Source organism: Momordica charantia (genome assembly GCF_013281855.1).
Source record: "Momordica charantia cultivar OHB3-1 chromosome 5 unlocalized genomic scaffold, Mcharantia_2.0 BLBB01000005.1, whole genome shotgun sequence".
Taxonomy (NCBI): Eukaryota; Viridiplantae; Streptophyta; class Magnoliopsida; order Cucurbitales; family Cucurbitaceae; genus Momordica; species Momordica charantia.
Window position 1 is genome coordinate 20,958,172 of NW_028275163.1, and position 8,774 is coordinate 20,966,945.

General features: G+C 37.3%; 2 protein-coding genes across 6 annotated transcripts; one reads left to right on the forward strand and one right to left on the reverse strand.

Moving 5' to 3' along the window:
- The first annotated feature begins 104 nt into the window (after positions 1-104).
- On the forward strand, positions 105-3,753 carry LOC111024853 (Protein phosphatase 2C family protein). 4 transcript variants are annotated; one of them, XM_088124477.1, is made up of 5 exons: positions 105-168; positions 420-843; positions 1,918-2,282; positions 2,875-3,111; positions 3,200-3,753. In XM_088124477.1, the coding sequence occupies exons 2-5, from the start codon at positions 543-545 to the stop codon at positions 3,467-3,469; spliced, it is 1,173 nt and encodes a 390-aa protein (XP_087980603.1). In that variant the 5' UTR covers positions 105-168; positions 420-542; the 3' UTR covers positions 3,470-3,753. The 4 variants fall into 4 exon arrangements, with proteins under 4 accessions (XP_087980603.1, XP_022158346.1, XP_022158349.1 ...); XM_022302654.2 differs by having other exon boundaries at positions 114-234; XM_022302657.2 differs by having other exon boundaries at positions 150-206.
- A 435-nt stretch (positions 3,754-4,188) lies between these two features.
- LOC111024846 (actin) lies at positions 4,189-7,857 on the reverse strand. 2 transcript variants are annotated; one of them, XM_022302644.2, is made up of 5 exons: positions 7,716-7,857; positions 6,450-6,519; positions 5,901-6,294; positions 4,799-5,412; positions 4,189-4,487 (listed from the first exon to the last, which is right to left on the reverse strand). In XM_022302644.2, the coding sequence occupies exons 2-5, from the start codon at positions 6,507-6,509 to the stop codon at positions 4,422-4,424; spliced, it is 1,134 nt and encodes a 377-aa protein (XP_022158336.1). In that variant the 5' UTR covers positions 6,510-6,519; positions 7,716-7,857; the 3' UTR covers positions 4,189-4,421. The 2 variants fall into 2 exon arrangements, with proteins under 2 accessions (XP_022158336.1, XP_022158337.1); XM_022302645.2 differs by lacking the exon at positions 7,716-7,857 and adding an exon at positions 7,610-7,683.
- Positions 7,858-8,774: the final 917 nt, after the last annotated feature.

Genomic DNA, 8,774 nt, shown 5'->3' on the forward strand with positions numbered 1-8,774 from the left:
AGCGTAGCTAAAACAATAAAATTTAATATCAAAATGAAAAAAAAAAACTACTTTTTTTGTCGCCACTCGCTTACACGTGCTTTCGTCAACTTTCTCCTTTTTTTTTCTTTTTTTTTTTCTTACAGAGGCTGCTCAGTGCCTTCTCTCTTCTTCAGTTCTTCATAGTCTGTATATTTTCTCTCTCTTCTCTCTCTCAAACCCGGAAAGTACTGTTCAATTACAATTTCTCCGTTGGTATTTTTCTGAGGAAAAAACCCCATTAATTGATTTTCCGTTATTGTTCTTCTTTCCTTTCTACTCCCCTTTTGGTGCTCTCTCTGAAGCATTGCTTCAATCTCTCAAAAATCTATTAATGCTTTTTCTCCTACTTCAAACCGCAATTTCCAATTTCTTCTCACTGTGTCTCTTGAATTCTGCAGGTGGGGAGGGGCTCTCATTTTTGCTGAAAAAACGCCGGCCCAATTCGATTTCGATTTTGATTAGTTGATTGATCCCTCTGAGAGAAGTGGGAATTGGGGCTTTGTTGCAGAGGGAAATGAGGGATGTTTTCGTGGCTGGCAAGGATGGCGTCGGCTTGTTGGAAACCAGTGAGGCGGTATGCCCGTATGAACAAGGATGATGAGGAAGATTGCTCATTGGAAGATTCGCTGTTGTGGAGCAGAGAGCTCGAGAAGCACTCGTATGGGGAATTTTCCTTCGCTGTGGTTCAGGCCAATGAGGTAATTGAGGATTGTAGTCAGGTGGAGGCCGGCCGCGACGCCACTTTCGTCGGCGTTTATGACGGCCATGGTGGCCCTGATGCTTCTCGCTTTATCTGTGATCACCTTTTCAAGAATTTAATGAGTGAGTCTCCATGGGTTCCCCCCCTTTCTGACCCCATCTGCTTCCATTTTTCAAAACTCTTTTGATTGCTGCTTTATCTCTTGGTTGATCTTCTTCTACTTGTTCTTTTATTCTCTGAATTCCTGTGTTTGATTCTGAAATCTATGGTTTCTGAAATTGGACTCTTGTATGGAGTTCCTGTTCTATAGGGGATTTGACTTTGTAAAATCTATTGATATGTGCGCCCATTCTAGGGGGTTGTTTGGTCAACTCAACTCAACTCAGTGTTATGACAACGAACTCTCTTGTACATTTCCACAATCGTGTGATATTATATTTACTTTAGGCCTAAATTCACATGGTTTATTTTCCATTCATCAATGGAGATGTTGTCCTTACTTTTCGTACTAACGATCTTCTCTACTTTTAGCTGATGTGGGTGGGACGACGTCGGTATCCCGAAACTCGAGCATTGCCCGATATATAAAAACAAGTAGGTGTTTTGGTAGCCCCCCACCACAGAAAGAATGAAGAGGGTGAATCTGAGGCAATTTTCATTGACCAAACCTAGAGAGGTGTAGAGAGACTTGGTAGGAAGTGTAGAGAGATGGAGAGTACTCAAGAGTGTTTAAAATAGGAGTGTGTGCTAATAGCCTAATGATTGAGAGGTGAGACATTGTTTTTTGTTTGATGAGAGCTTGTACTGAGAGGGAGAGAGGGGGGGTTTCATTTCTTTGAATAGTATAGTAAAAGGCAAAACACATGTTGCCACAATTTCTTTTTCCAAATTTAGAATGTGTTGGAACTTTGAAAATCTCTGAAACCACGTGTGCATCGATGAGATTGTTTCTAAATGATGATAAATGTGAAAAGTAAAACCAAAATAGTAAGAAATAGCGGTTAATTATCCCGTGCTTAGAATTTTATGGCATCATCATTTTAGCATCATGTCTCTAGAAAATTATGAGATTTCTGTTCAACTGAGGTGGATTGCCTCTGCTTTAAACTTTTGTATAATTCCCTTTCTCGATCCGACCCATCAAACAACTACAGTGGTGTGCTAATAATAGCTGCATTTTGTTCATTGTACTATAGGGCTTGCTCAAGAGAACGGAACCATAACCGAAGATATTCTTCGAAGTGCATTTTCTGCAACTGAGGAAGGGTTTCTTACTCTTGTTCGTCGAGCATGGGGAATAAGACCTGTAATTGCAGCAATGGGATCTTGTTGCCTGGTGGGAGTTATTTGGAGAGGTATATTATACGTCGGTAATGTCGGTGATTCCCGGGCTGTTATTGGTTCTTTAGGTAAATCTAGTAAGATAGTTGCAGAACAGTTGACTAGGGATCACAATGCGAGTATCGAGGAGGTTAGACAAGAACTCAGGTCCTTACATCCTGATGACTCACATATAGTCGTTATGAAGCATGGAGTATGGCGTATAAAAGGCATAATCCAGGTATGACATTATCGACGACATTTATAACAACTAGGAAAAGCATCTAGATGGTTTGAACTTGCATGTATGTGCTGGCTTTTCTCTCACTTGCTGCAAGCTATGTGGTAGAATATCATTGATGAACATGCCAAGTAGTTTCAGAAAAGTCGGTCTGTCGGGACGTGCATCAAATACATTGAAACATGTTTCACAGACTAAAAACCAAAGGAAGTGTCAACATTATTCTTAATTCAATAATGAAACTAAAATTATGAACCAGTTGCTAAAGTCAAGTTTTGTTGGAGTCTTCATGAGTGGATAGGAATTTAGTTATTAAAATGTAAATAGAAAATCAATTGGGGTAGAAATGCTTCCTTTTCTTTTGGCTTCCTCTTTTCAGTCACTTCAAACAAATAAGCATTGCTGTTTGTAATTTGTAACTGGAAATGAAAATTTTAAAGGTTAACTTTTGCATGTATTTGGATAGAGTAGTTTCTGATGTGCCCCTTAATTTGGATTTCAATCATGAGATAACTAGTGTTTCGAAATTTGAGTCAATTCCACGCGCTCATGTTGCATTTAGATTTATTCATCTGCTTCTTTTCGGTACCAGGTTTCAAGATCGATAGGTGATGCATATTTGAAAAGGCCAGAGTTCTCTCTTGATCCATCCTTTCCACGGTTCCACCTTGCGGAGCCTCTTCGACGCCCTGTTCTTTCTGCCGAACCATCAGTAAGTACAAGAGTTCTACAACCCAATGACAAATTTCTCATATTTGCATCTGATGGTCTTTGGGAGCATCTAACGAATCAGCAAGCTGTCGAGATTGTGTATAACAACCCACGAGCAGTACGTTACGTTCTGTAGTACTTTAACCTTTTTTCTGTATATGTTCAAAGCATCTATCTGATTGCTCAACTATTTTTGACAAAATCAGGGAATCGCAAAAAGACTTGTCAAAACAGCACTAACCGAGGCCGCGAGGAAGAGGGAGATGAGATACAACGATCTCAAGAAGCTCGAAAAGGGCATACGGCGGTTCTTTCACGACGATATCACAGTTGTTGTCATCTTTCTAGACCATGAACTGCAAGGGAAGAAGGCACATGCACCGGAATTATCCGTTCGTGGGTTCTCCGACACCGTTGGACCGTCGAATTTCAACGTTCTCCGAGGAATCGATGAGAATGGAAGGTCTGCTGGCTGAAGTTACAAGTATTAACATTGAGGGATGAGTCTGATTATAGAACACTCATTTAGCAGCAGGTGTTTACTTGCATCTGGGTTTGGGACTTTTTTGAAACATTTGGTTGATTTGTTGTCAGCTTCTTCTGTGTCCTTTTTACTCAAATTCCTTGTATGCAGAAAGTTTTAAGTTTGAGGTTCTTTGTCTTTGCTTTCTGATTTGCTCATTCTATAGCCACAACTCTTTACAAATGCTGTGACTGAATTCATTTTGATTTGAATAAATTTATTGGCATTGGGGTTTCAGCTTTGTTCATAATGGAATTGGCTGTAAATTTGAGTTAAATTTGCCAAATTTCTGAATGTTTGATTTGCAATTACAGCATCATTCCCACTAATTTTTTTGCATATATTTTTCATATCAAGACAATCACAGCATTTATAATGTATTAATTGACATCATTATCATTTGAGATCCATCATAAATGACTATAAACTATTTAGTTAACACCATTAATGAAATGAAAATTTTGCCACGTAATTTCACATCATCATTTAAGACGACAATCAATTTTTTTCTGAGAATGGACAACTTTTTAAAATTATTTTGTTTTCAAAATGTAAGAATTGACCTAAAAAAAACGCCTTCGACGTGCTAAATTTTTTCAAAAATTTCAAACTCAATCAATCCAAATCAATGATAAATGATAATACAGCTTCCCTACAAGAAAATGGAAACGGTAAAAAAAATGGAACCTTGAATGCTATTGGTTTGCTTCCATGTTCAATGTTCCAGCAGCAAAACAAAAGAAGAAAAGGAAAAAAGCACAACGAAATAACCATGAACAAAGAATGGTGAAACAAAACAAAATCGAGAAGGAAAATAAGCAACCACTTGATAGAAAGCTCTTCCATCTGTAGAAAATAACATGTATAGTATAAGTTCCCCTTTCCACCTTCTTTGCTTCTGTAAATCAGAAGCATTTCCTGTGGACAATCGATGGCCCAGATTCATCATATTCTGCCTTAGCAATCCACATCTGCATTGAATGAGAGAAGATTGTGTTTAGTCAAGAATTTCGATGGTAGATCAAAGAATTATTAACTAGATACCACTTTCAAGATCATAACACGAGCGGTCAGTCTAGTCTAAAGTCACATACTAATCAAAAAAAGTTCTAAAGTTTTATATATCAAAGTGTTCAAACTAGCTTGCAGCTTGCACCATATTGACTAATCTCATAAAATAACTGTCCAACTCTGTAATATTTGGTAGTCAAGAAAATTTGTAGAATTTTAATATTTTAAGTATATATGAGCGCATTTTAACATTAATGTAACTAATGTTTACCTGTTGGAAAGTGCTGAGGGAAGCTAAAATTGAGCCTCCAATCCACACACTGTACTTTCTTTCAGGTGGTGCTACCACTTTGATCTTCATGCTACTAGGAGCCAATGCAGTGATCTCCTTGCTCATCCTATCAGCAATACCAGGGAACATGGTGGAACCACCGCTGAGGACGATATTGCCGTAAAGATCCTTTCTAATATCGACATCACACTTCATGATAGAGTTGTAAGTGGTTTCATGAATACCAGCAGCTTCCATTCCGATCATGGATGGCTGGAAGAGGACTTCAGGGCATCGGAACCTTTCAGCACCAATGGTGATCACCTGTCCATCTGGTAGTTCATAGCTCTTCTCCACAGAAGAGCTGGTTTTTGATGTCTCGAGCTCTTGCTCATAGTCCAGGGCTATGTAGGCTAGTTTCTCCTTCACGTCTCTCACAATTTCCCGCTCGGCGGTGGTGGTGAAAGAGTAACCACGTTCAGTCAAGATTTTCATTAGAGCATCTGTGAGATCACGGCCTGCCAGGTCCAAACGGAGGATGGCATGTGGGAGGGCATACCCTTCGTAAATTGGAACTGTGTGGCTGACACCATCACCAGAATCCAGAACGATTCCTACAATTTCAAAATAAACCACAAGTTACATGAGCACCAAAAGTATGGCACCATAGAATTTTCATTTAAAAGGTATCCAACATAATTCCTAAGCCTACAGAAGACACTAAGAATACAAACATCAACAGAGGAACTTTTTACATCAATTGAGGTGATCCTTGGTCAACGAAAAGATTGAAGTTTAAACAAATCAACCAAGATAATACGTCTGGTTCGAGAGAAAAAGAAAGGGAGATCGGCATTATAAGAGTCAGAAATAGACAGAATGAAAATAGGATCCGACATACTTCATATGATAAACTTTACTTCCTTATGTTTGTGTATGGAGGAAGTGGGCAAAAGGGGTGGTTATTCATTACGAAATTGTGTATCGTGCATGAACATTTTAAGGTCAACTGAATCAGAAAACTATATAAGATGCACCTCTGTTTACACAAAGTTAGTTTTCATCCATCTCCTTAATGAAAAAAGGTAATAGATCTGCTTACCGGTTGTACGACCACTGGCATAAAGGGAAAGGACGGCCTGGATGGCAACATACATAGCAGGGGTGTTGAAAGTCTCAAACATTATTTGGGTCATTTTCTCTCTATTCGCCTTGGGATTCAAGGGTGCTTCTGTGAGAAGAACTGGATGCTCTTCTGGAGCAACTCGAAGCTCATTGTAGAAAGTGTGATGCCAAATTTTCTCCATATCATCCCAATTGCTAACGATACCATGCTCAATTGGGTATTTTAGAGTCAAAATACCTCTCTTCGACTGAGCCTCATCACCCACATAGGCATCCTTTTGGCCCATACCGACCATAACACCAGTGTGTCGGGGGCGACCAACGATGCTAGGGAATACAGCCCTTGGAGCATCGTCTCCAGCAAATCCAGCCTACAGATAGCATCAGCAATTGTTGCAAATTATAAACAGTGACAATAATAGGAAAAGGCGACATATTCATTGCTAATGGAAAAACACAAAACAGAACAAAAATTCCCCAGCGTGGTGTAACTGTACTGGGAGGTTCATGGATGTCGCATCAATACCTTGACCATTCCTGTTCCATTATCACAAACGAGAGGCTGAATATCCTCGGAATCTGCCATTTTCAATTGACTGCAGCAGAAAAGCACCAATTATTGCTAAAATTCAGATAAAAATTACTGAGATCATCCGCCAGATCAAGCATCTGATGTGTTATAAAGATTCATTTAGAAACAACATTCGCCACAATAAGATTCTTTTCGGGTAGAAAATATCATATCGTTCGAACTTAATCGGATGTCCCCGAAGGGATTAGAAAATATCATATCATAACTTTTAACAGGCGCTACATTCAAACGCAATGAAAAGCTAAAAATAAATACGCAATATAGGCAGCTAATTTCAACCGCCCGATCCAATTCTACGCACCCGCAATAGAAAGAATAAACCAAAAAAACGAAAACTATGAACAAATCACCACAAAAAAATTTATCGATCACAATTTATTTGCTTACATTAATCACATAATTCAACATAAATTTCCAAATGACAGAAACAATCCAATCTACCGCAATGCGAACATAAAAACAGACATGAACAACACAATTCAACATACAATAATCGTGAAATTTTGCTCAATCATCATTTCTAAGCTGATATAAATCACAGATTCCAGCAGCATTTTCCAAGTAACAAAAGAAATCCAATCTAAACACATGCGAAAAGTAAAACAGACATGATCGACACAATTCAACATACAACAAACGAATCACCGCAAAAAATTTCCTCGATCATCATTTCTGAGCTGATATAATCACGTAATCCATCCGAATTTTCCAAATAATAAAATTAGTAAAAATAATAATCTAACAAATTGCGAAAATGAAAACAGACATGATCCACACAATTCAACGTACAACAAACGAATCACCGAAAAGAATTTCCTCGATCATCATTTCTGAGCTAATATTAATCACGGAATCCATCATCATTTTCCAAATAACCAAAAAAAAAACAACCTAAACACAAAGCGAAAATGGAAACATACATGATCAACACAATTCAACATAAAACAAACGAATCACCGCAAAAACTGTGCTCAATAATCATTTCTGAGCTGATATTAATCACGGAACATCAACATTTCTCAAATAACAAATAAAATCCAATCCAAACACAATGCGGCAATAAAAGAAGGCATGATCGACACAATTCAACATACAATAACACGAAGACGAGATCAAACAGTCGCTCATCCGGGATTCAGAATGTCCTCCTCCGAGAAAATCAAAATCAAAACAAAAACTAGAAGAAACGATTGAAGATACCTTGGATATCAAAAAGGAGCGTGCTCTGAAACTGACGGGGGTGGCAACGGACCGAGTCGAATGGCGCAGAAAGAAAGAAAGAAAGAAACTACCCGCCCCCTCCCTCGCTTTCTTGTTTTTAAAAAGGAATGCAAAAAAGCAAATCAACCCCCATCATTACATTTCCGCAAATCCTGGCCGTCTATTTGGAATATCTGATCTACGGTCTCTATGACGCGTCACATTCTCGTTGGATCCAGCTGTCTAACTTTTCGGTCATCGCCTTCCTCCTGGACGTTTATGCCCTTCACATCGGACGATCCTCACGTCTCGTTGACCAGGGGTACATTCGGAAGTTAATAAATTGAAATAATATTATTGCATTAGCTAATATTCTTCAAATAAATAACTTTTAGACTTTTGGGTTTTCGTTTATTTTTAATTTCTGATTTTTAAATACAAATTAGCTCGATCTTAAAATAGATTTTTCCACTCAAATATTTGTAATTCTTTTACATTATTATTAATAATTCGGATTTAGATTATCACAAACATCCTATAGAGTAAATATTCTATACCACAAAAAATAGAAGAGCATGTTATTTATTTATTTTACTTATATAATCCATTGAGTTCGTTAATTTTAAATTGAAATTTTATTTTCACCAAATTTGAACTTGATAAGATATTAAATTAAATATTTTCCTCCGAGTCAAGCTAAACAGTTTTTAAACATCAATCCGTAAATCGCTCTAAATCATCCCAATAAACACACAAAATCTAACCATATAAAAATGTTAAAATTCAGCGAAAACAAACTCACACTACTCTAAAAATAAATAGAAAAAAAATACAATTGTCCCATAATTAAAAAAAAAAAGTAATATAAAGTATATTGTAATATTTATTCGAGCTTCGAGCTCAATTTAATGAAATTGAAATTTTGGACAGTCCACTGATAAGTTCAATTTAATAAAATTGAGATTGATCTCGGCCTATAATATTTTATACATTAAACAAAGTTTATAAAACTAACTTTTATATATTATATGATGACTTTTTTTTCATTTTATTAACATT

What these genes read in the sequence shown, in the direction of transcription:
- LOC111024853 (XM_088124477.1), top strand. Translation starts at nt 543, where the DNA reads ATGTTTTCGTGGCTGGCAAGGATGGCGTCGGCTTGTTGGAAACCAGTG. An exon ending in GTATAAAAGGCATAATCCAG is followed by an intron (nt 2,283 to 2,874) that starts GTATGACATTAT and finishes TTTCGGTACCAG; the next exon opens with GTTTCAAGATCGATAGGTGA. An exon ending in TGTATAACAACCCACGAGCA is followed by an intron (nt 3,112 to 3,199) that starts GTACGTTACGTT and finishes TGACAAAATCAG; the next exon opens with GGAATCGCAAAAAGACTTGT.
- LOC111024846 (XM_022302644.2), bottom strand. Translation starts at nt 6,509, where the DNA reads ATGGCAGATTCCGAGGATATTCAGCCTCTCGTTTGTGATAATGGAACA. An exon ending in TGCCAGTGGTCGTACAACCG is followed by an intron (nt 5,413 to 5,900) that starts GTAAGCAGATCT and finishes TTGAAATTGTAG; the next exon opens with GAATCGTTCTGGATTCTGGT. An exon ending in CCCTCAGCACTTTCCAACAG is followed by an intron (nt 4,488 to 4,798) that starts GTAAACATTAGT and finishes CATTCAATGCAG; the next exon opens with ATGTGGATTGCTAAGGCAGA.